This window comes from Tamandua tetradactyla, chromosome 15 (assembly GCF_023851605.1).
Source record: "Tamandua tetradactyla isolate mTamTet1 chromosome 15, mTamTet1.pri, whole genome shotgun sequence".
NCBI lineage: Eukaryota > Metazoa > Chordata > Mammalia > Pilosa > Myrmecophagidae > Tamandua > Tamandua tetradactyla.
In genome coordinates, this window is record NC_135341.1 from 83643803 (window position 1) to 83668555 (window position 24753).

At 47.4% G+C, this 24753-nt stretch overlaps 1 protein-coding gene across 2 annotated transcripts in view; it reads right to left on the bottom strand.

Annotated features, from left to right (window-relative positions):
* The window catches only part of NMNAT3 (nicotinamide nucleotide adenylyltransferase 3), a 135612-nt gene that overhangs the window by 7497 nt on the left and 103362 nt on the right, over positions 1-24753 (bottom strand). For both annotated transcript variants that reach the window (XM_077130259.1, XM_077130258.1), the window contains exons 3-4: positions 8912-9095; positions 5428-5510 (exon numbers count right to left, since the gene is read on the bottom strand). In XM_077130259.1, the coding sequence (XP_076986374.1) occupies positions 5428-5510; positions 8912-9095 (267 nt within the window). The remainder of the gene's footprint in view (positions 1-5427; positions 5511-8911; positions 9096-24753) is intronic.

The window sequence follows — 24753 nt, forward strand, 5'->3', positions numbered from 1 at the left end:
GGAGACCAGTGGTTTTTCTGCTGCTGTCCCATCCTGCCCTGTCACACCACACTGCGTCCATCCTGCCTTGTCACAGCACACTGTGCCCATCCTGCCCTCCCACACCACACTGCGTCCATCCTGCCCTGTCACACCACACTGCGTCCATCCTGCCTTGTCACAGCACACTGTGTCCATCCTGCCCCGTCACACCACACTGTGTCCATCCTGCCCTCCCACTCCACACTGTGTCCATCCTGCCCCGTCACACCACACTGTGTCCATCCTGCCCCGTCACACCACACTGTGTCCATCCTGCCCCGTCACACCACACTGTGCCCATCCTGCCCCGTCACACCACACTGTGTCCATCCTGCCCCGTCACACCACACTGTGCCCATCCTGCCCCGTCACACCACACTGTGTCCATCCTGCCCCGTCACACCACACTGTGTCCATCCTGCCCTCCCACACCACACTGTGTCCATCCTGCCCTGTCACACCACACTGTGTCCATCCTGCCCTCCCACACCACACTGTGTCCATCCTGCCCCGTCACACCACACTGTGTCCATCCTGCCCCGTCACACCACACTGTGTCCATCCTGCCCCGTCACACCACACTGTGTCCATCCTGCCCCGTCACACCACACTGTGTCCATCCTGCCCTGTCACACCACACTGTGTCCGTCCTGCCCTCCCACACCACACTGTGCCCATCCTGCCCCGTCACACCACACTGTGTCCATCCTGCCCTGTCACGCCACACTGTGTCCATCCTGCCCTCCCACACCACACTGTGCCCATCCTGCCCTGTCACACCACACTGTGTCCGTCCTGCCCTCCCACACCACACTGTGCCCATCCTGCCCTGTCACACCACACTGTGTCCGTCCTGCCCTCCCACACCACACTGTGCCCATCCTGCCCCGTCACAGCACACTGTGTCCATCCTGCCCTCCCACACCACACTGTGTCCATCCTGCCTTGTCACATCACACTGTGTCCATCCTGCCCTGTCACACCACACTGTGTCCATCCTGCCTTGTCACATCACACTGTGTCCATCCTGCCCTCCCACACCACACTGTGTCCATCCTGCCTTGTCACATCACACTGTGTCCATCCTGCCCTGTCACACCACACTGTGTCCATCCTGCCCTCCCACACCACACTGTGTCCGTCCTGCCCTCCCACACCACACTGTGCCCATCCTGCCCCGTCACACCACACTGTGTCCGTCCTGCCCTGTCACGCCACACTGTGTCCATCCTGCCCCGTCACACCACACTGTGTCCATCCTGCCCTGTCACACCACACTGTGTCCGTCCTGCCCTCCCACACCACACTGTGCCCATCCTGCCCCGTCACACCACACTGTGTCCATCCTGCCCTGTCACACCACACTGTGTCCATCCTGCCCTCCCACACCACACTGTGTCCGTCCTGCCCTCCCACACCACACTGTGTCCGTCCTGCCCTCCCACACCACACTGTGTCCGTCCTGCCCTCCCACACCACACTGTGTCCATCCTGCCCTGTCACGCCACACTGTGTCCATCCTGCCCCGTCACACCACACTGTGTCCATCCTGCCTTGTCACAGCACACTGTGTCCATCCTGCCCCGTCACACCACACTGTGTCCGTCCTGCCCCGTCACACCACACTGTGTCCATCCTGCCCTGTCACGCCACACTGTGTCCATCCTGCCTTGTCACAGCATACTGTGTCCATCCTGCCCTCCCACGCCACACTGTGTCCATCCTGCCTTGTCACAGCATACTGTGTCCATCCTGCCCTGTCACGCCACACTGTGTCCATCCTGCCCTGTCACGCCACACTGTGTCCATCCTGCCCCGTCACATCACACTGTGCCCATCCTGCCCTGTCACGCCACACTGTGTCCATCCTGCCCTCCCACATCACACTGTGTCCATCCTGCCCCGTCACACCACACTGTGTCCATCCTGCCCCGTCACACCACACTGTGTCCATCCTGCCCTGTCACGCCACACTGTGTCCGTCCTGCCCTGTCACGCCACACTGTGTCCATCCTGCCCCGTCACATCACACTGTGCCCATCCTGCCCTGTCACGCCACACTGTGTCCATCCTGCCTTGTCACAGCATACTGTGTCCATCCTGCCCTCCCACGCCACACTGTGTCCATCCTGCCCTCCCACGCCACACTGTGTCCATCCTGCCCCGTCACATCACACTGTGTCCATCCTGCCCTGTCACACCACACTGTGTCCATCCTGCCCTCCCACATCACACTGTGCCCATCCTGCCCTGTCACACCACACTGTGTCCATCCTGCCCTCCCACGCCACAGTGTCCATCCTGCCCTTCCACACCACACTGTGCCCATCCTGCCTTGTCACGCCACACTGTGCCCATCCTGCCCTCCCACACCACACTGTGTCCATCCTGCCTTGTCACACCACACTGTGTCCATCCTGCCCTGTCACGCCACACTGTGTCCGTCCTGCCCTGTCACGCCACACTGTGTCCATCCTGCCCCGTCACATCACACTGTGTCCATCCTGCCCTGTCACGCCACACTGTGTCCATCCTGCCTTGTCACAGCATACTGTGTCCATCCTGCCCTCCCACGCCACACTGTGTCCATCCTGCCCTCCCACGCCACACTGTGTCCATCCTGCCCTCCCACGCCACACTGTGTCCATCCTGCCCCGTCACATCACACTGTGTCCATCCTGCCCTGTCACACCACACTGTGTCCATCCTGCCCTCCCACATCACACTGTGCCCATCCTGCCCTGTCACACCACACTGTGTCCATCCTGCCCTCCCACATCACACTGTGCCCATCCTGCCCTGTCACACCACACTGTGTCCATCCTGCCCTCCCACGCCACAGTGTCCATCCTGCCCTTCCACACCACACTGTGCCCATCCTGCCTTGTCACGCCACACTGTGCCCATCCTGCCCTCCCACACCACACTGTGTCCATCCTGCCTTGTCACACCACACTGTGTCCATCCTGCCCTGTCACGCCACACTGTGTCCGTCCTGCCCTGTCACGCCACACTGTGTCCATCCTGCCCCGTCACATCACACTGTGTCCATCCTGCCCTGTCACGCCACACTGTGTCCATCCTGCCCTGTCACACCACACTGTGTCCATCCTGCCCCGTCACACCACACTGTGTCCATCCTGCCCTCCCACGCCACACTGTGTCCATCCTGCCCTCCCACGCCACACTGTGTCCATCCTGCCCCGTCACATCACACTGTGTCCATCCTGCCCTGTCACACCACACTGTGTCCATCCTGCCCTCCCACATCACACTGTGCCCATCCTGCCCTGTCACACCACACTGTGTCCATCCTGCCCTCCCACATCACACTGTGCCCATCCTGCCCTGTCACACCACACTGTGTCCATCCTGCCCTCCCACATCACACTGTGCCCATCCTGCCCTGTCACATCACACTGTGTCCATCCTGCCCTGTCACGCCACACTGTGTCCGTCCTGCCCTGTCACGCCACACTGTGTCCATCCTGCCCCGTCACATCACACTGTGCCCATCCTGCCCTGTCACGCCACACTGTGTCCATCCTGCCTTGTCACAGCATACTGTGTCCATCCTGCCCTCCCACACCACACTGTGTCCGTCCTGCCCTCCCACTCCACACTGTGTCCATCCTGCCCTGTCACGCCACACTGTGTCCATCCTGCCTTGTCACAGCATACTGTGTCCATCCTGCCCTCCCACACCACACTGTGTCCGTCCTGCCCTCCCACTCCACACTGTGTCCATCCTGCCCTGTCACGCCACACTGTGTCCATCCTGCCTTGTCACAGCATACTGTGTCCATCCTGCCCTGTCACGCCACACTGTGTCCATCCTGCCCTGTCACGCCACACTGTGTCCATCCTGCCCCGTCACATCACACTGTGCCCATCCTGCCCTGTCACGCCACACTGTGTCCATCCTGCCCTGTCACGCCACACTGTGTCCATCCTGCCCCGTCACACCACACTGTGTCCATCCTGCCCTGTCACGCCACACTGTGTCCGTCCTGCCCTGTCACGCCACACTGTGTCCATCCTGCCCCGTCACATCACACTGTGCCCATCCTGCCCTGTCACGCCACACTGTGTCCATCCTGCCTTGTCACAGCATACTGTGTCCATCCTGCCCTCCCACGCCACACTGTGTCCATCCTGCCCTCCCACGCCACACTGTGTCCATCCTGCCCCGTCACATCACACTGTGTCCATCCTGCCCTGTCACACCACACTGTGTCCATCCTGCCCTCCCACATCACACTGTGCCCATCCTGCCCTGTCACACCACACTGTGTCCATCCTGCCCTCCCACGCCACAGTGTCCATCCTGCCCTTCCACACCACACTGTGCCCATCCTGCCTTGTCACGCCACACTGTGCCCATCCTGCCCTCCCACACCACACTGTGTCCATCCTGCCTTGTCACACCACACTGTGTCCATCCTGCCCTGTCACGCCACACTGTGTCCGTCCTGCCCTGTCACGCCACACTGTGTCCATCCTGCCCCGTCACATCACACTGTGTCCATCCTGCCCTGTCACGCCACACTGTGTCCGTCCTGCCCTGTCACGCCACACTGTGTCCATCCTGCCCCGTCACATCACACTGTGCCCATCCTGCCCTGTCACGCCACACTGTGTCCATCCTGCCTTGTCACAGCATACTGTGTCCATCCTGCCCTCCCACGCCACACTGTGTCCATCCTGCCTTGTCACGCCACACTGTGCCCCTCTCTGATCGCGGGAAGGGATACGTGTGGCCCCAGGGCCAGGGCTGTCACAGAGAAGTGAGGGCAGTCTGAAGGCACAGCCAACGAGATTCCATCCAACACCAGGAGGGGACACGGGCAGAAACCCAGGCTCACACACACTGATAGCAGAATCCAAATGCACGTTGAATACCCGTCTGCGAGGAGACCACAACGAAACATCTAAACAGCAGCTTTAGAGTGTCCATTTCTCTGCTCAAGTTTTTGTTTTAAATATTTTTTTCCGATGAAACAAAACAACATACAAACACGGACATTCTTAACATACGAACATTCCCTACTTGGTGTACAATCAGTGTCTGCTCAGGTTTCTTAATGGTGCATTTTGTCCTCACACAGGCTAAGGCTTTTAAAAGAACCCCAGCGTTAGGCACCACTTATCCCCGTCAGAGCGCAAGTCCCAAGGTGGGGAAGCTGACGTTGGGCCTAAAGCCCAAAATAAGCATTGCCGTTTACCAGGTGGTGGCGACCGGCTGTCTAATCCGACCCTGCAGCCTCAGAGGTGCCACCCACCCGGGCGGGCCTCAGACTCCTTATCTGTCGGCAGAGGGCAGGACTCGGGTTCCCGCTGGGGGCCCCTGGATCCGCACGTGCACCCCCAGCCCCCACCCTCTGCGGACGAGTGGGCCCCACCAACCTGCGCTGGCCGGGGAGGGGGCCCGGCTGGGGCCCGGGGTGTCCGCCTGGGGCCGGGCTCGCAGCAGCTCACCGTGGTGGTGCCTGCAACAGAAACACGTGGTCAGGGGGCTGGCCTGCAGCCGCCAAGGCCCCCCGCCTCCACCAGCCTTTGTTCATTTCCGTCCGCTCGCCCCCCCCTGCAGCAGGGCCTGGGGGAGGCGCTCAGGCCGGGGTCCTCAGGGGCGCCCCATCCAGGGGGGCTCGCTGCCTTCTGTGAGGGCCGGGGGCGGGGGATTGGCTTCCGTCTACCCCTGTAGCTTTTTCTTCAATGTCTCCCACTTTTTTCCCCAAAGAAAGCCAGAGTTGGGTGGGGGTTACGGACATGGGCTATTCAAACCCCAGAGACCTGGCTTCCACGTGGCTCTGCCGTCTCCCAGCGCTGACCTGGCAACTCCTTGCAGCCTCGCCTTTCATCGGCGAAGCAGGGACCATGGCACCCACCGAGACTTCTTGCAAAGGTCAATGAGCGAAGGACCCCCTTCGGCGCTGGCGGGGCCTGTGGGCCACGCGGGCCCTCGGGGACGCTGCCGCTTGTCACACCCGGTGCGTCACAGCCCACCGGGGCCGTGGCTGGGACTCCGCGCGAGGGGGTCCGGTCTCGGCGAGGGCGTTTCGTCGCCGGCAGCACGTGGAACGATGAGAGCACCCACCTCTACTGGTGCCCATGGGCGCGAAAGGTGCCGGCGCACAGCACAGAGTCCGTCTCGTCACACGTCAGCGTCCCAAACAGGACGAGACCCTGCACCGGCACGGCCGGCTCTCCGGGCAACCGATTCAAATCCAGAGAACCCTGCCCCTTCCCGTCTATTAAACAGGGAAGCACTACCCCCTTCCACGTGTCGGTGGGCTCTTTTGTTTTCCACTTACTGAATGTGTCATTTCCAGAGCTGTATTTGGGGGCGGGGAGGGGGCACTGCCTGGTGGGAAGATCATGTGCTCTGCAGCCCCCATGACTGGGCCCACACGTTCTGTCCGTCCTGCTTGCCTGGGCCAGCTGCTGCCCTCAGAGCCCCCGGCCCCATCTGTTAACTGGTTATGAAAATGAACACCAGCCTGACCTGCACGGTTCAACAGGGCACAAACGGAGCAGAGGCGAGGGGGACTGCTGCCATGCTCCTAAAGTCACCTGTCTGTATAACCTTAGCCCAGATTATATATATTTTTTTGGTATGAGCAGGCTCCAGGAATTAAACCTGGGTCTCCTGCATGTCAGACGAGAATTCTACCACTGAGCCACCCTTGCATTGACCTAACCAGATTTTTAATATCTTAAAGAAAATGCTTTTGCTCATTTACAGTCAGTCAAACAATTCTTCTAATGCAGTGGATACATTTTGGAGATGAAGCTCATGCCAAGTAGTGAAATAAAATCTTAATCAGCTGTCTGCTAGAATTGTGCTGAATATTTATTTCAGCGAGTCTCAACCTTGGCTGCACGAAAGAAATAATCTGTGACCTTTTTAAAAATACCCATTTCTAGATTCTACTGCAGAAAAGTCAGAATTCCTGAGAGCATAAAAAAAATCTTCCCAGGTGATTCCTGCGGCCAGGTTGAGACAGCAGGTTTGAGTGGCTCTCCGTCCAGTCGGAAGGCTGGCTGGCGTTCCTGGTGACCAAGCCTGCATCCTCCGCCCTGGCCATGCATCAGCCCCATTGGTGAACTCTTACACATCCCTGTGCCACCCAGGCAATTGCATCCTCTGGAGTGAGACTTAGGCAGAAAGTACTTTAAAAAATTCCCTGGATGATTCTAACATGCAGCCAGGGTTGAGACGCACCGGACCAAGGATGTAGAAAAATAAATAAATAAGTAAATAAAAGAACGCGTTGGGTAAAATCTTAGCTCGCACCTGTATCTTGCTGCAGAAGCAGTAGCGATGCTACATAGTACTGTGGTCTTTTCCTGTTTACCCATTAATGGCTTATCTGTGTTGAGGATAAGTTAGGGGACAGTGCAGGGGATGCAGGGAAGCCAACATTATTAAGCAACTATCACAAACTAGGTCTCTTGCTCACACCTGTATCATTTAATTCGTACAGTATCCCAGTGAAGTAGGGGGTGTATTCCCATCTAACAGGTGAGGAAATGAGGCTGGGGGGGGTGGGGGCTAAATCACTCACATCAAGTCACCTGGCTAGTGAATTTGGCTCCAAAGCCAGCTCTCATAGGGTGGAAGAGAAAGTATCTATTTGCTTTTGACAGCATATTAAAGCAAAATGATTTGCTGGATTATGTAGTTTTTGCTCCTATTCCCTTCCATTAGCTTGATAAATAAGAGATGGCTGTTTGTGCTGTTCTAAAAGGATGATCTAGGTATTCATTTATTCCTTACATAATTCTCAATCTAAGAATTTTTGCTTATACCAATGGATTAAAAAAAAAAGGCAGCATGTATCCTATTAATTATTTCATATTTATTCAACCCTTTTAATTTGGTAACAAGTTTTGCAGTAGCTGGCTTTTACCCCAGTAGAAGGTAAGTAGTAAGAAAAAAGATACAGAAACTAAACGGCTGGAAACATCTTTCCTCCTAAGTGATTTGAGGATAAGTGAAAAATGAAAACCAAAACAGATTATGCAGAAGTCTGCAGTTATTTGACCTTGCAGTCTCCCATTCCCGGGCAATCCGAGATTTCCACGCTGGGCAGACGACGCAGTCCCTCTCAGCAGACCTGGCCCCGTGAGTGATGAGGCAGGCCACCGCAGTGTCCTGGCAGTGGGGGCAGAGCTGGCCAGTCCCCCAGGTGGGTCGTTCTGCTTCTCTGCGGCCTCCCCTCAAAGTTTCCCAAACTCCAGTCACTAACCCATTTTCCTAACACACGGGGCATTCTCAGGGCTTATAAACACTCCATTACTTAGTAATTCCCAAAAGGAAACAAGATCCATGTGACTATTTCTAGACTTACAGTTTGTCTATTTCTATTTTACCTATGTCTGATCACCCAGGGCCTGCACCATTAGAAAAGATGACTTATTACCCAAACGCAGTTTGCAGTGTAGTTAGTGATGACATAAAAATAAAAAGTCCCATTTACTGAGTAACATTATGTGGTTTTGGGTCAGGGAAGTTCTTTCCATCTTTTTATCCTCATGAGGTGGTGTGGTCCCCATTTTGCAAGTGAGAAGTGTATCTCAAGAAATGAAGTGACCTGTCCAGAGTCACCCAGCTGGTAAGTGGAGGCACCGGCACCCCGAGGCTGAACTGGCCACTGGTCGGGCATGTCCTGCAGGGACCCCACCCCTGACGGGAGGGCAGGCCCGTCCCCCGTGATTGCTCAGGGGCGGCCCTGAGGACAGGAATGAGCTGGTCTCTAAGGAGAGAGGCTGCAGGGCCTCTGGCTGGGATGGCCTGGCCCGAGCTCCCCCCACCCAGCTCTTGCCCCACGGCCCTGTCGACGGCTCCCCGACCCCGGCCGCTGCCCAAGAGGATGCCTGCCGTTACCTCAGCACCTTCACCGTCTCCGTCCACTGCACCTGCTCACTCTCCCAGGCGTCCACCCGGATCCAGTCAGACGTCTGCAGGGCCAGCCGCGCCATGGCCACCCGGTGCCGGGCGGCCGCCAGGTCCTTCTTCCCGTAGCCGTCGTTGACAGGTGAGACGATGCCTCCAATCACCTGGTACAGTCCTAGGAGGGCGGGAAGGTGGACAGGCGACAGTGGGCAGGGGACAGGGGACAGTGGGCAGGGGACAGGGGACAGTGGACAGGCGACAGTGGGCAGGGGACAGGGGATACGACGTCTCCTAGGAGGGCGGGACGGTGGACAGGCGACAGTGGGCAGGGGACAGTGGACAGGGGACAGTGGGCAGGGGACAGTGGACAGGGGACACGACGCCTCCTAGGAGGGCGGGATGGTGGACAGGCGACAGCGGGCAGGGGACAGTGGACAGGGGACCGCGGGCAGGGGACAGTGGGCAGGGGACAGTGGGCAGGGGATACGACGTCTCCTAGGAGGGTGGGACAGTGGACAGGGGACATGACGCCTCCTAGGAGGGCGGGACAGCAGACAGGGGAAATGACACCTCCCAGGATGGCGGGACAGTGGCACTGCACGTGCAGACACGCACCAGGCAGCCTGAATTCAGGCAGGTGCTAAGATGCTCCATGCCCTACCCTGAGTGGTGCAAATCCTGGCGTTTTCTTGGGGGTTGGGGTGTTGGCCCCCTTAGGCGACGGTGAAGGTGCTCCCTTAGGGACACGTGCCTCTCCTCCGGGGCTTCTACAACCCAGAGAAGCACGTCCTCATGGCAGGGGCTGCAAAGGTGGCACCCGGCCTCCCTGCTGCGATGAGCACAGGAGGTGTTTGAGGGCCATCTGGGCTGCCCCTGTGGGGGATGTATCAGGGCACCCTGGTCCTCGAATCATGTGTGGGACAATGGTTCCACAGCTTCTTGGCCCAAACAGGGGGTTCGGGGATCAACATGAAGGGATGGGAGTTAACACGGTCTGGGGTTGGTGGGCGATGGGACAGAATCCACCGCGCAGGCCCCTTGCCCGCCATTGTGCTGCTGGCGGAAGGGGACACCTAATGTGGAACAGACACCAGCTGGGCCGACCCACCATGCCGACCACCCGGGGACCAGAGAATGGGGCCTTGTAGGTGGAGAACAAAAGTGACACTGAAGAAACTTCAGAGGACCATCCTGGAAACAGCACGAATGGGGATTCCAAGACTCTGGGGTGGGAGCTCCAGCTCTACCGCTTAGAGGACAGCTTACACAAAAATCAAGCTGGTTAAAAAATAAAATACCCTCCTATCTGTAAAATGGGATGATACCTGCTTTGCAGGACCTGGCTGTTGGGGTGCAACTGGCGTTTGTGTAATGGGATAACATATGCTGTATTTACAAAAAATTGTATTATGAACTATAAGATGCATATAAATGGCAAAAGACACATACAATTTGACAAAGTGTGTCCTGTGTAACTATTGCCTAGGTTAAGATTCAGAACCCTTCTGGGACCCCAGAAGTTCCTAACCACAAGCCCCCCGCACTAGAGGGGTCACTATCCTTACTCTTACTACATTAATCCCTTTCTCTCCTTTACCATGTATTTGTACCTCCTTACAAGATACAGATTCATTTTGTCTGCTTTCGAAATCTTTAGACATGGAACCATACCTGAATGCCTTCTTCTGCTATGGCTTTTTCACGCGAGGTAAATAAAAGTCATGTAGTACATCCAGCTTTATTGCTGTATAATATTCCACTGCATAACTGTATCCCAAATAATTGATCTAGTCTACTATCGAAGGACTTGGTTTCTGGCTTTGGACAACAACAAACGATGCTGCTGTGAAAACCCTTGCACACGGGTGTGCCTTCCCCTGGGGCACACATCTGAGTGCAGCTGCTGGGTGATGGGTAGGCGTGTTTGCAGTTTTAATTTTCCTAATCACTGATGAGTTTTTCCCCCATACTTAATAAACACTCAAACTTCATTTTTTGTGAAATGCCAGTTCCAGTATTTTGCCTAATTTTGGGGGTTGTCTGCCTTTTTTCACTGATTTGTAGAGTTCTTCAAATATGCAAATATTGCCCTCTGCTGGTTGACTAAAAGTGTCACAAATATCTCTTTCTACTTTATGGCTTGTCTTATTGTTTCTTTTTTTAAGGGATATTTTGAAAAAAACAGACATTCTTAATTTTACTGTAGTCAATTTAGTTTTCCCTTTTAGTGCATTTTGAGTCATAAAGGCAATTTTTCACATCATAAAATCTTTACAATTTTGCTTTTTACAAAAAAAAGACCCCTTTTTTGGGGGGGGTCTGTGCCAATTTGAAAGTATTATGTACCCCAGAAAAGCCATGTTTTAATCCTGATCAAATCTTGTGGGAGCAGCTGTTTCTTTAATGCTGATTCAGTACTGTAGGTTAGAAACCTTACATTAGATTATCTCCACAGAGATATGTCTCACCCAATTGTAGGTGTGACTTTTGATTAGATGGAGATGTGACTCTACCATTCCAGGAAGACCTTGATTAGTTTACTGGAATCTTTTAAAAGAGGAAACATTTAGGAGAGAGTCAGAAATGACAGAAGTGACAGAAGCCTCAGAGCTGACACAGAGAGCAGATGTCGATGCTTGGAGAACAGCTGCTTCAAAGAGACATACGGATGTCTGGAGATGCAGGGAGGCCAGCAGACATCACCACATGTTAAGCAAACCAGAACCTGGGGAGAGCCAAGGGAAGCCAAGAGACGAAACCCAGCCCTGGAGAAGCAAAGTGAGGAGCCCCCACAGGAACAGAGGCTGAACAGAGCCCAGGAGCAGGGGACCAGCAGATGCCAGCCGTGTGACTTCCCAGCTGACAGAGGCGTTCCTGATCCAGTGGCCTTTCTTGAATAAAGGTATCTTTCCCTGGATACCTTGGTCTGAACAATTTTATAGGCTTAGAACTATAAAAGTGTAACTTACTAAATTTCCCTTTTTGAAAGCCATTCCAGTGCTGGTATATCGCATTCCAGCAGCTTCCAAACTAACACAGGGTCTTCGTGCATGACAGAAGTCCAGTTAAATTGTTTTCCAATTGGACAGTCAGTTTTTCCAACAATATTTACTGAAAAGACTACCCCTCTCCCCATGCTCAGCAGTCATACCCCTATCAGGCACCAGGTGACCATCTCCGCATGGCTGTGTTTTTGGACCATCTGTTCTGGTCGATGCTCGCTTTGTCTGCCCTTGTCCAATACCACACTGCCCTGCTTAATGGAACTGTCATACGTCTTGATGCCAGTTAAGCAATCCTCCCATCTCAGTCCTCTTCAAGGGTGTCTTTGTGATTCTTGTGTGTGTGCGTGTTTTGTTTGTTCATTTTTCACATGGGCAGGCATCGGGAATCGAACCCGGGTCTCCGGCATGGCAGGCAAGAACCCTGCCACTGAGCCGCCATGGCCTGCCCATCTTTGTAATTCTTGACCCTTTGCATTTTTCACATAAATTTTAGGAAGGGCTTTTCAAGCAAAAATAATATAACCTCTCAACCCCACCCAAAAAAAAGAGACCCTGTTAAGATTTTGATAAGAATGGAATTGAATTGGTTTGGAGCTCTGTTACCCAAAAAACCATATTCTTAGACCTAATCCATTCTTGTGGGTGTGAATTCTTACAAATAGGATCTTTTGTTGAGGTTACTGCAGTTAAGAAGTGGTCCAGCCGAGTCAGGATGCATCTAACTCTATTACTGAAGGCCTGGTAGGGAAGGGCACAGAGAGAGACCAAAGTCCAAAGTCAACAGAACCTGGAAGGGGAGGGAGAGGCCAGGAGAGGCCGCCATGCATGTTGCCACGTGACAGAGGAGCCCAGGACCAGCATCTGCCGGGGGCAGCCCTAGAACCACAGTCCTCTGGGGGAGAGTACTGCCTTGACCACACCTTGATTTGGGATTCCCCCAGCCTCAAAACTGTGAGCCACTAAACGCCATGTTCAAGCCAACCTATTACAGGGCATTTAGAAGCCAGGAAACTAAAACAAATCTATAATTCAATTTAGAGATAACTGACATATTTACAATATTGGGCTTTTCAATCAATGAACATGGTATATCTTTCAATTTATTTTAATGTCTCTAAATAAAGTTTTACAGTTTTCCTTGTAGAAATCTTACACATTTTTTTGTAGGATTTATTTATATTTTTTGATGCCACTGTAAACAAAATTTAAAAATACTTTGTTGCTGACAGTTTATTTACAGATTCTGTTGGATCTTCTATGTTCAAAATAAAAGTAGTTGGAAATGCTGAAAATTTTGCTTCTTCATTTCCAATATTTGTGCCTTTTATTTATTTTTCTTTTGCATTGTTTTTGATTTCTAATAGAATGCTGAATAGAGATGGTGTCAGTCGGCATCCTTGCTAATTCCCACTATCAGAGGAAAAGCTTTCCGTATTTCACTATTCTATTTGCTGTTTGCTGAATGTTTTCTGTAGATATCCTTTCTCAATTGTGGCAGGGAAAGTGCCAAGTGTTCATTAAGAGCTGTTTTCATTTTTCCTGTCCCTGGGCATACAGGAAGCCAATATTTCTTAGTTTTGCTTGAAATTTGATTGGGTTCAAGTAATTTGACTGAGTTATGGCCAGCAGGATGTGGGTGACAGTGAGGTGCGTCCCATCCAGGCTTGACCATAAAAGCTCTTGCACGAATCCCAACCACAAGGAGAACCATTTTCAAGCATTATGATGGCTGTCATTTAAAACAATGGGAAACAAGTGTTGGAGAGGATGTGGAGAAACAGGAACACTCACTCACTGCTGGTGGGACACACGTGACACACGGATAAGCCTGGACAACATCAAGTTGAGTGAAATAAGCCAGACACAAAAGGACAAATATTGTGTGATCTCACTGATCTGAAATAACTAGAATAAACAAACTCATAGAGTCAGAATCTAGAAAACAGGTTACCAGGGGACGGGATGAGGGAGGCGGGACAGGGAAGGGGAAGTCAATGCCTAAAATATGCAGCGCTCCTGTTTGGAATGATGGTAACGTTTTGGTAATGGGTGGTGGTGTTGGCAGATAACATTATTAATGTAATTAACAGCACTGAAATATGTATTTGAATGTGATTAAAAGGGGGAAATGTTAGACTGCACATATGGTAACAGAAAAATTAAAAAAAAAATCTACGGAATTACACTATAGAAACAATAAACCCTAAATTAAACCATGGACTAAATTAATAGTACAATTATAAAAATGTGCTTTCATCAGTTGTAACAAACGTTTCCCACCAGTACAAGTTGTTAATTGAGTGGTATATAGGAATCCTGTACTTTATGCATGATTGTTCTGTAAACCTACAACTTCTCTAATAAAGAAGAAAAGCAAATAAAGCTCCAGCATGACCTTACCATTCTCTCATATTTAATCTGGAAAGCCAAAAGATGGGGCCCCAGGTGAGGATACCCGAGCTGCTGCTTGGAAGCAATCACCCTGCTGTTCTGCAGAACCTACCTGGGATTTATCTTCAATAGGACACCACTGAGATTTGGGGGATTTGTTACTGCAGCATAGCCTAGCTTATCCTGACAAATACGTTACTTTAAGAGATGTTCCCTGCTGTTTGTAGTTTGGTAAATGATTTTGTCATAAATGAATGTTGAATTTTTTCTTTTTTTTTTTTTTTTTTTGGCATGGGCAGGCACTGGGAATTGAACCTGGGCCTCTGGCATGGCAGGTGAAAATTTTGCCACTGAGCCACCCTTGCCCGCCCGAATATTGAATTTTATCAAACTTTTTTTTCTGCAACTCTTAAAATGATCATGTGATTTTTCTCCTTCAGTCAGCTGATATGGTGAGTTACACAGATTTAATTTTCTAATCTTAAACAAACATTGCATTCCTGAAATAAACCTGACTTGGTCAAGATATACTATCATTTTAATGTATTGATGCATTCGCTTTGCTAAATATACTTCTTAGGAAGTAAGACAGGTTTATAATTTTCATTTCTCTTCCTGTTGTAGTCAGGTTTTGGTTTCAAGGTTATGCTAGCCTCATGATATGTTGGGGATTTCCCCCCTTTTCCATCTCTAAAAGACTTGTATGAGACTGAAATACCATCTTAAGTGCTGGTAGAATTTACCAGTGTAGTTTTATGAGGTTAGGTTTTAATTGGAATGATGATTTCTGACCACTGATTTAATAGTTATGATTCAGATTTTTCTTTCTTCATTATAATCTTTGACAACTGTCTTAGTTTCCAGGCTGCTGAGACAAATACCACACAATGAGTTGGCTTAATAGGACTCTATTGGCTCACCGGTTTCAGAGGCTGGAAGACTCGTTTCCTCTTGGGTCAGCGGTTTCTTGCTGGCCAGGACTCCTTGGGATTCCTTGGGTTTTCTGTCACATGGCAAGATCCTCTCCTTGTCTTTTGCATTCTGACTTCCAGCTTTTGCTCTTCCACTTTGTGTCCATAAAGCCACCAGTCACAGGCTAAGACCCAACCTCACTCAGTTGGGCCACACCGTAATTAAAAATGACATCTTCAAAGGACCTGTTGATTATGGGTTCACACCCAAAGTAATGGATTAAAATTAAAAAGTGTTCCCCTAAACACCCCAGGGCACATAATTCAGTCTATCACAGCAACTTAAATATTTTTTTTAGGACTATATCAATTATATGTAAATTTTGAAATATTTGGCATAAGGTTTATAATATTCTGATCTGTTTTAATTCTGTGCTATCTGTAGTGATATGCTCTGTTCATTCCTAATGTTTGTTGCGTCTCTCTATTCTTTTTTCTTGCTCAGTATTGCTAGAGGTTTGTCATTTTATTAGTCTTTTCAAAGAACCAACTTTTGGCTTTATTGATCTTCTCTACAGAATGTTTATTTCCTATTTCATCAATTTCTGTTCTTATTTTATTAATCCTACACTCCGACTGTTTTTGAGGTTATTTTGCTGTTCTTTTTCTAGCTTCTTGTGATGGATGCTCAGCTAATTAATTAGCAGTTTGTCTTTTTTTCTAATGTACAAAGTGCAGGCTGTAACATTTCCCCATAAGCCTGTCTTTATTTCTCACAAGTTTTGATATGTAGTATTTTCATGATGATTCAGTTTAAATTTTTCCAATTTCCATTACAATATCTATTTTGACCCATAAGTTATTTAGAAATATTTTTCTTAATTACCAAACAGATGGGAAGTTTTGGTTATCTTTTTGTTACTGATGTCTAATTTAGTTGCATTATGGTCATAGAACATAATCATTTCAATCACTGGAAATGTAGTGATGTTTGCTTTCTGTCCCAGCATATGGTTAAATTTGGAAGATGTTTCATGAAAAGACTGTATTCTTTGTTTCTTTAAGTGATGAAAAGACTGTATTCTGAGGTTGTTGGGTTCAGCGTTCTGTCCCTTCGATCAGGATTGCTAAGTATTTTGTGTAAAGCCATGTTCTTCCTGATTTTTTGACTGTCTGGTCTATCAGTTACTGAGAAAGGTATGTTAAATCTCCCACTATGATTGAGAATTTGTCTGTTTCCATTTAGCTCTTTTGATTATCATTTCATATATTCTGAGGCCATGTTATTATTATTATACTATCTTTCTGTGCATTGAGCCTCCTTACCTCTAGTAATGCTTTTTGACTTAAAGTCTTTCTTATTTCTTTTCTTCTTACTTGCTATGGCTTTCTTTTGCCCACAGTTTTCTAATTTCTTGAAATAGGAACTTGCAAATGGTCCTGTGCTTTTAATTTTGCTTCCCATGTTTGCTGATAGTGTATAGAAATGTAACTGATTTTTGCATGTGTGTTCATCTTTATCTTCCAACTAAACTCATTTATTCTAGTTTTTTTTTTTTTTTTAAGATTCCTTGGGATTTCCTACATAGACAATCATGTCATCTGTAAATAGGGCAAGTTTTCTTTCTTCCTCTCCAATCTGTATCACTCTATCCACCCATCTGCCTGTCTCTGTTTACCTATCTATCAGTCCCATTTTCTGAACTTGAATGTATGTTGTATACATTATACTTCTTTAAAACTTAATCCTGTCATGTACATTTCCTAAGAACAAGGATTTCACTTATGGACCCATATTAAGTGCAGTTATCAAGTTCAAGAAAATTAACATTCATATAAAGCTTATAGGCCATACTCCAATTTTTTCAGATTTCCCAGTAAGGTCCTTTTGAGATTTTCCTTCTCCCTTATTAGATTCCGTCTAGGATCATGCTTTGCATTTAATTGTCATTGACTCTGTAGATGTTCGTTTCTTCTTTTTTTTTTTAAATTGTGGGAACATATATATAACATAAACTTTCCCATCTCAACCTCTCCCAAGCATACCATTCAATGGGATAAATCATATCCATGATGTTACAGTGCCTTTACCTTCTTCCATTCCTAAAACTTTCCCATCTCTCCAAACAGAAACCCTTCTACCTATTAAGTATTAACTCTCAGTTTTAGTTTGCTAAAGTTGCTGGAATGAAATATACCAGAAATGGATTGGCTTTTATAAAGGGGATTTATTAAGTTACAAGTTTACAGTTCTTAATTAAAAATGTCCATTAAAAATGTCCAAACTAAGATATCCAGATAAAGAGGATCTCTTTCTTGACTCTGAAGAAAGGCCATGTGGCATCTGGGTTTCCTCAGCCACATGGGAAGGCACATGGCTGGTGTCTGCTGGTCCATTCTTTGCTTCTCTGGGGACACAACTCTGGGTTCTGGCTTGCTTAGCATCTCATGGGAAGGCACATGGAGATGTCTGCTGGGCTCCTCTCTGGGCTTCTGGTTTCAAACAACTCTTGCAGATCCTGTGGGTACTTTTGATATTTTCCTCTGCATCTCCAAATGTCTGTGTCTAAGATTTCTCTGTACTGGGTATTCAAGTATCTCCGTTGGTAATCCGAACAACTTCAAATGTCTGCATCCATGTCAGCTCTTTTAAGGACTCCAGTAAACTAATCAAGACCCACCTTGAATGGGTGGAGTCTCATCTCCAGCTAATCAAAAGGTCACACCCACAACTGGGTAGAGTCACACCTCCATGGAAGTAATCTAATCAAAAGGCTACACCACAGTCGAGTAGGCCAATCTGTATGGAAACAATCTAATCCAAGGTTCCTCCCTAAACAAAATGTCTGGCCCCACCAGCCTGGATCAAGATTGAAAGCAAATGCCTTTTCTAGGGTACATAACTATTTCAAACTAGCACACTCCTCATTCCCCCGTCTGTTGCCTTTGGAAACCTGTACTCTACATTTTGTCTCTCTGAGCTTACCAATTCTCTGATATGTTCTTTGTCATTCAAGTGGGGCTTAAATTTAACATCCTAAATCTATAACAATCTCATATGCTTCGATACCAACTTAACTTTAATGGTGTATAAAGATTAAGTTCTTTTACTCCTTCACCCCCCACTTTTATGTAGTTCTTTGTAACAAATTACTTGTTTAAACATTATGAGTCCCAAAACACCAATTTCTCATTACATTTTATGCATTTGCCTTTTAGAGACTATAGGAAGTAAAAAGTGGAATTACAAACCAAAAATACAATAGCACTGGCATTTATATTTACCAAATCACCCTTACTGGAGATCCTTAGTTCTTCATGTGGCTCCAATCTACTGTCTAGTGTTCCTTCCTTCCAGCCTGCAGAACTCTTTTGAGAATCTCTTATGGGCCTGCCTAACGGTGACAAACTCCCTCATCTTTTTTCTGTTCATCTGTGAATGTCTAAATCTCTTCCTCATTTTCGAGAGACAGTTTTGCAAGGTATAGAATTCTTGGTTGGCAATATTTTTCCTTAAGTACTTTAAATATGGCATCCCACTGCTGCCTTACCCTCATTGTTTCTGACGAGAAATTAGCATTTAACCTTACTGAGGCTCCCTTGTGGCTTTCAAAATTCCTCTTTACCTCTGGCATTCCACAGTTTGATTATGATGTGGTGTGGTGTGGGTCTATTTGGATTTATCCTGTTTGGAGTTTGTTGAGCATCTTGGAGGTATATATTCATGTCTTTCATTAAATTTGGGAAATTGTCCTTTCTTCTCCTTCTGGGCCTCCCACAATGCATATACTGGCACCACTGATGGTATCTCACATGTACTTCAGGCTCTGCTTACTTTACTTCATTCTTTCTTCCTTGTGTTCCTCAGACTGGGTGATTTCAATTTTCTTATTTTCAAGTTCATTTATTCTTATGCCAGCTCCAATCTGCTACTGAACCACTGTGGGAGATTTTTAGGTTGTGTTACAGAGGTCTTCAGTTCCATTTGACTCCTTTTCATAATTTTCATCCTGTATTGATATTACCTTTGTATTCATCTCTGTTGTTTACTTAATTTTCTTTAGTTCTTTCTCCATGTTTTCCTTTATCTCTTTGAGCATATTTAGGGCCAGCTTTTTAAAATCTTTGTCTAGTATGTCCCAGGTTTGGTCCTCTTCCTTAATAATTTCTAATGCTTTAAAATTCTCATCTGCCTAGGCTATTGCTTCCTGTTTCTTTGTATGTTTTGTAATAATTTGTTGAAGCCTGGACATCTTGATATTTTAATGTTAATTCTGGAATTTAGACTCTGAGACATCTGTTCCTTCAGTTTGTATCCTGCTAGTGTTATGACAGGGCTTCCCTTGAAAGCTAGGATCTAATGAAAAATAAAATAAAAAGGAAGAGAAAAAAGAAAACGCCCTCCCTAGTCTGCAGACTGACCTGAGCGAATGCTCTCCTTCAGAGCTTGTCCATTCAATGAGTTTAGAAAATAGCTGGAAGTCAAAGCCCAGGGTCTTCCCCGACCCCTTTTGTGTATGCATCATGTTTTGGGCAGGCTTGTGTGTCCTAGGAAGTCTGCTGTTTACATGAATGTGAATGTTCCCTCTTCCCTAGGAAATGGTTTCCTAATGCTCTAGGCACTGCACTCTATGTCCTACAGTCAGCAACACCTTTCCCCAGGCACCACGGCTTGATTGCTTTCCCACAGCATTCTGCAGGGGAGCTTTGTGAGCTGCCTTCTACATGCAGGCAAGTTCTGGGATGGTGAGCCTGAGATGAGTGTTCTGATTCAATCCCTCAGGCCACCTACAGACAGACTGAGCTAGACATACATATTCCAGCACATGCGCAAGGATGACTCTCCTCCCTCCAGCACTGAGACCCACATGCTGAGCCAGTGGGGGGCTGGGGAAGGGGCCAGCCAGGGTGCCAGGAGATGCTGCCACTTCTAGGTTGCATTCTTCTTGAAGTGACGGTCACCCTGCTACTGCAATCCTTTAAGTGTATTCTGGAGCTTTGAGAAAGATGTTTCTGGCAGTACTTGCTGGTTGTTCAAAGCTTCTACAGGAGGTCAGAGCCCCAAAGCTTCTCACTGCCCTCTTGATTGGGATGGGGCCTGAAAATCCATGACTTTTAGTTCTTGATTTGAGACCTTTCTTTTTTTTCTCATGTAAGCATTTAGTGTTATAAATATCCCCCATAGCTGCATCCAATATACTTTGATATTTGTATTTTCATTTTTATTCAGTTATATATATTTTTTATTTCCTTTAAGACTTTCTCGTTGACTCATGGATTATTTACAAGTGCGTTATTTAATTTTTAAGTGTTTACTATTTCCCTGTTGTCTTTTTTAAATGTCTAATTTGATTCCACTATGGTCAGAAAACATACTCTGTGATTTCAGTTCTTTCAAATTTGTTGAGGTTTGTTTTATGGCCTAGGATATGGTCTTCGGATGCTTGAAAAAATATACGTATTGTGTTGTGGTTAGGCAGCATTTTAAACACATCTATTAGATCCTGGTAGTTGATTGTATTGTGCAGTTCTTCTATATCCTTGCTGGTTTTCTGTCAATTTCTGAGAGTGGAGTGCTGAAGCCCTACCTATAATTGTGAATTTGTCCATTTCTCCTTTCAGTTTTATTGGGTTTGCTTCATGCATTTTCAGACTTTGTTTGGTGGAGCTTTTTGGTATATATTTTTCTGTTTGGTATACATTTAGGGTTTTAGAGAATGTATTTAAGGTTTTTGTATCCATCAACAGAAGAGTGGCTAAACAAGCTGTGGCCTGTACATAAGATGGAATATTATGCAGCTGTAAGACAGAATAAAGTTGTGAAGTTTAACAACATGGATGGGCCTTAAGGACATTATGCTGAGTGAGATTAGCCAGAAACAAAAGGACAAATACTGTATGGTCTCATTAATATGAACTGACATTAGTGAATAAACTTGGAGAATTTCATTGGTAACAGACCATCAGGAGATAGAAATAGGGTAAGATATTGGGTAATTGGAGCTGAAGGGATACAGAGTGTGCAACAGGACTGATTGTAAAAACTCAGAAATGGACAGCACAATACTACCTAACTGTAATACAGTTATATTAAATCACTGAATGAAGCTGAATGTGAGAATGATAGAGGGAGGAGAGATGGGGGCACAAATGAAATCAGAAAGAAAGACAATAACGACTGAGATGGTAAACTCTAGGAATGCCTAGAGTGTACAATGATAGTGACTAAATGTACAAATTTAAAAATGTTTTTGCATGAGGAAGAACAAAGGAATGTCATTACTGCAGGGTGCTGAAAATAGATGGTAATTCATATTTTAAAATTTTAACTTGTGTGAGACTAAAGCAAAAACTGTTTATTTGGTACAAAATTTTTATTTAGACTAGTGCATTTCCTTATATAACTTATGTGGACAGCTTAACTGAACACCATAAGTAATGGAACCTTAAGTAGGGCATAAGCTTTTGTAGGTTTGTCCAGAGTGAAGCCCCAATAAATTCCAGAGTGATTTGAACAGTGAGTAAAAAAGTATTTGCAAAGTCCCCTTGGGGGAATGGTCAGAAAGGGGGAAAATTCAACCTCCCCAAATGGAGAATTCTTGATCTTCTCACAAGCAGTGCAGACAACCAAAGCAATAGGCTGAGTCCCCAATCTTGGGGTTTGTTCATATGAAACTTAACCCCATAAAGGATAGGTCAAGCCTACTTAAAATTAGGCCTAACAGTCACCCCCAAGAGAACCTCTTTTGTTGCTCAGATGTGGCCTCTCTCTTCAGCCAACACAACAAGCAAACTCACCACCCTCTCCCGTCTACGTGGGACATGACTCCCAGGGGTGTGGATCTTCCTGGCAATGTGGGACAGAAATCCTAGAATGAGCTGAGACTCAGCATCAAGGGATTGGGAAAAGCTTCTAGACCAAAAGGGGAAGAGGGAAATGAGACAAAATAAAGTGTCAGTGGTTCAGAGATTCCAAACAGAGTTGAGAGGTTATCCTGGAGGTTATTCTTATGCATTAAATAGATATCACTTTGTTAGTCAAGATGCAACGGAGAGGCTGGAGGGAACTGCCTGAAAATGTAGAGCTGTGTTCCAGTAGCCATGTTTCTTGAAGATGATTGTATAATGATATAGCTTTCACAATGTGACTGTGTGATTGTGAAAACCTAGTGTCTGATGCTCCTTTTATCTACCTTATCAACAGATGAATAAAACATATGGCATATAAATAAATAGGGGAACAAATGTTAAAATAAATTTAGTAGATTGAAATGCTAGCGATCAATGAAAGGGAGGGGTAAGGGGTATGGTATGTATGATTTTTTTTCTGTTGTCTTTTTATTTCTTTTTCTGAATTGATGAAAATACTCTAAAATGATCATGATGATGAATATGCAACTAAAAAAAGAAAGAAAAGAACCTCCCTACATATAAGTGCATTCTAGAGGGAACACTAGTTATTGGAGACAGATTTATTGGGGGTGGTGGTGAGGGGGACAAGTGGATAACCACATTCAAATTAAATATCCTATTAGCATTAGTATATTCCATATTAAATTTGTAAAGGCAATGTCCCTTCTTCCTCTCAACTTATATTGCAAGGTCTCATCACTATTTTATCCAGTAACAAGCCAGAGAATTCTCAATCCGTTGGGTGGAAGGCCAGAGTCATAGAGAATTGATATGAATGACAATTTAATTACATACTATTTCACCTATACCCACATGCTACCTTTTATCGAAAAAATAAACTTTGCTTATAGATTTAAAAAAAAATTTTTTATGTCTTCTTGGTGGATTTTCATTGAACTTTTAATTTTGCTTATTTTATTCATCATTTGTAGAAGTTCTGATTGGTTATTTGTCAAATCTGGTTAGTCAGTTTTATAGTATCCTTGTTCTTTAAAAGATGTTAACTTTTAAAATCTCTATCTGATAATTTCAATATCAAAGTCTGTACAAGAAAAGATAAACTTGAATAAAAACGTACCTGACAGAGACTGAGCTTTAAACTGGAAGATAGTTAGTTGTCTTGAAGTGGAATATATATATTTTGCAGAAACGGATGGCTCAGGAGCAAGTTGAGTTGTTACAGAAGATAAAAAATTACATTCTGAGTCTCAGTACATAAAACTGGACCCTTAAAAGAGATGGGGTCAGTGAGAGCGAGAGTGAGAGCAAGGGAGTGAGGGGGGCTGGGAGGACGTTCTCCTGTTGGGCCACATTTAACCTTCACCCTGGTGTCTGTTGTACCCCTGAGGAAACTGGGGGTGCGGGGGTGTAGGGGACATGGCCCCTCCAGGAGGTTCTGCTGGGCATGCCGGGTACCAGGCATCTCCTGTGAGGCTTAGTTCATCCTGACAAGGGAGTCTGTGTACTGACAAGTCACTGATTTGCTATAGCACCCGGGAGAGGAAAGTCAATAAAAGTAACCATCTGAGCTGAAAATGAAAAGGGAGGTCAAGACTAATTCGACTGATCCTTCCTTCTCATCCTCCAAATGGTCACCTGAGACCCAGCCTTTCCCCTTCCTCACTTGTCTTTGCCACAACCCCAGCGCGGCCCCTTCCGGGAGGCCATCTCCAAGCCCCCAGCTCTGCTGCCCAGGCATACCTCCATCTCACCTATTTGCCTCTGTCTCCCCCACAGTTTGCTCCTGCAGGCCTCCGGGATGTGACTGTCTTTTCACTCTGGGTAAGGTGCCTGGCTCCTCACTCAGCAGGAAACCGTCCAGTCCTTACTGCGGGGTTATGTAATACAAGGCCAGCACCCAAGCAAGATGCATAGAATTTGTTCATCTCTATTCCCTCGGGAAGCCCTAATAAAATGGCAATAAAGGCATAAAAATAGTATGAAACCACAAGGGCAAAAGAGTGGGAAAGGAGATAACAGTAGGTGGGAACAGTCAGCAGAATTTTGGAAGCTGGAGAGCTGCTGAAGAAGTGGTGACAGACCAAGCAGAGCCCACGAACAGGGAAGGGGCTACCCAGCAGGGGGACACTGGTACTGGAGGAGGAAGCAGTCCCTCCAGCTGGGGTGGCCGAGGACCAGCAGACAGGAAGACTAGTTGAGAATGGGTCTAGGGGGCCCTTCGGCCCACCCGGTCACCTATTCTACTCTCCATTCTTACAGAAGTCCAGAAATCTGCTCTCTGCTGAGGGTGGACCAGAAACGTTCCCGACACAGCTGGTGGCAGGTGGAGGTACGTCAGTAAGACAGGAGGATTAAATTCACCCCAGAACCCTGGGCTGGAGGGTGTCTTCTTAGGGAAGAGAGCACCCAGGAGACCTACAGAAAGTGCCCTTCACATAGGGCCCAACTTTGGGTCACGAAGGTCACAGCTCGCCTCGTACACCCACAGCTTCCGGTCAGAATCTTAGCACCTGGCCTAGAAATGTGAGCGGTCAGGCTAGGAGGAGACACATTTTAAAGAGATGCCTACAGGAAGGAGGCCCAAACAACCCGCAGGGGAGAAGGAGCTCAGGGGAAACAAAGGAAATGCAGGGAGCAAAAGGGAAATTTCAAA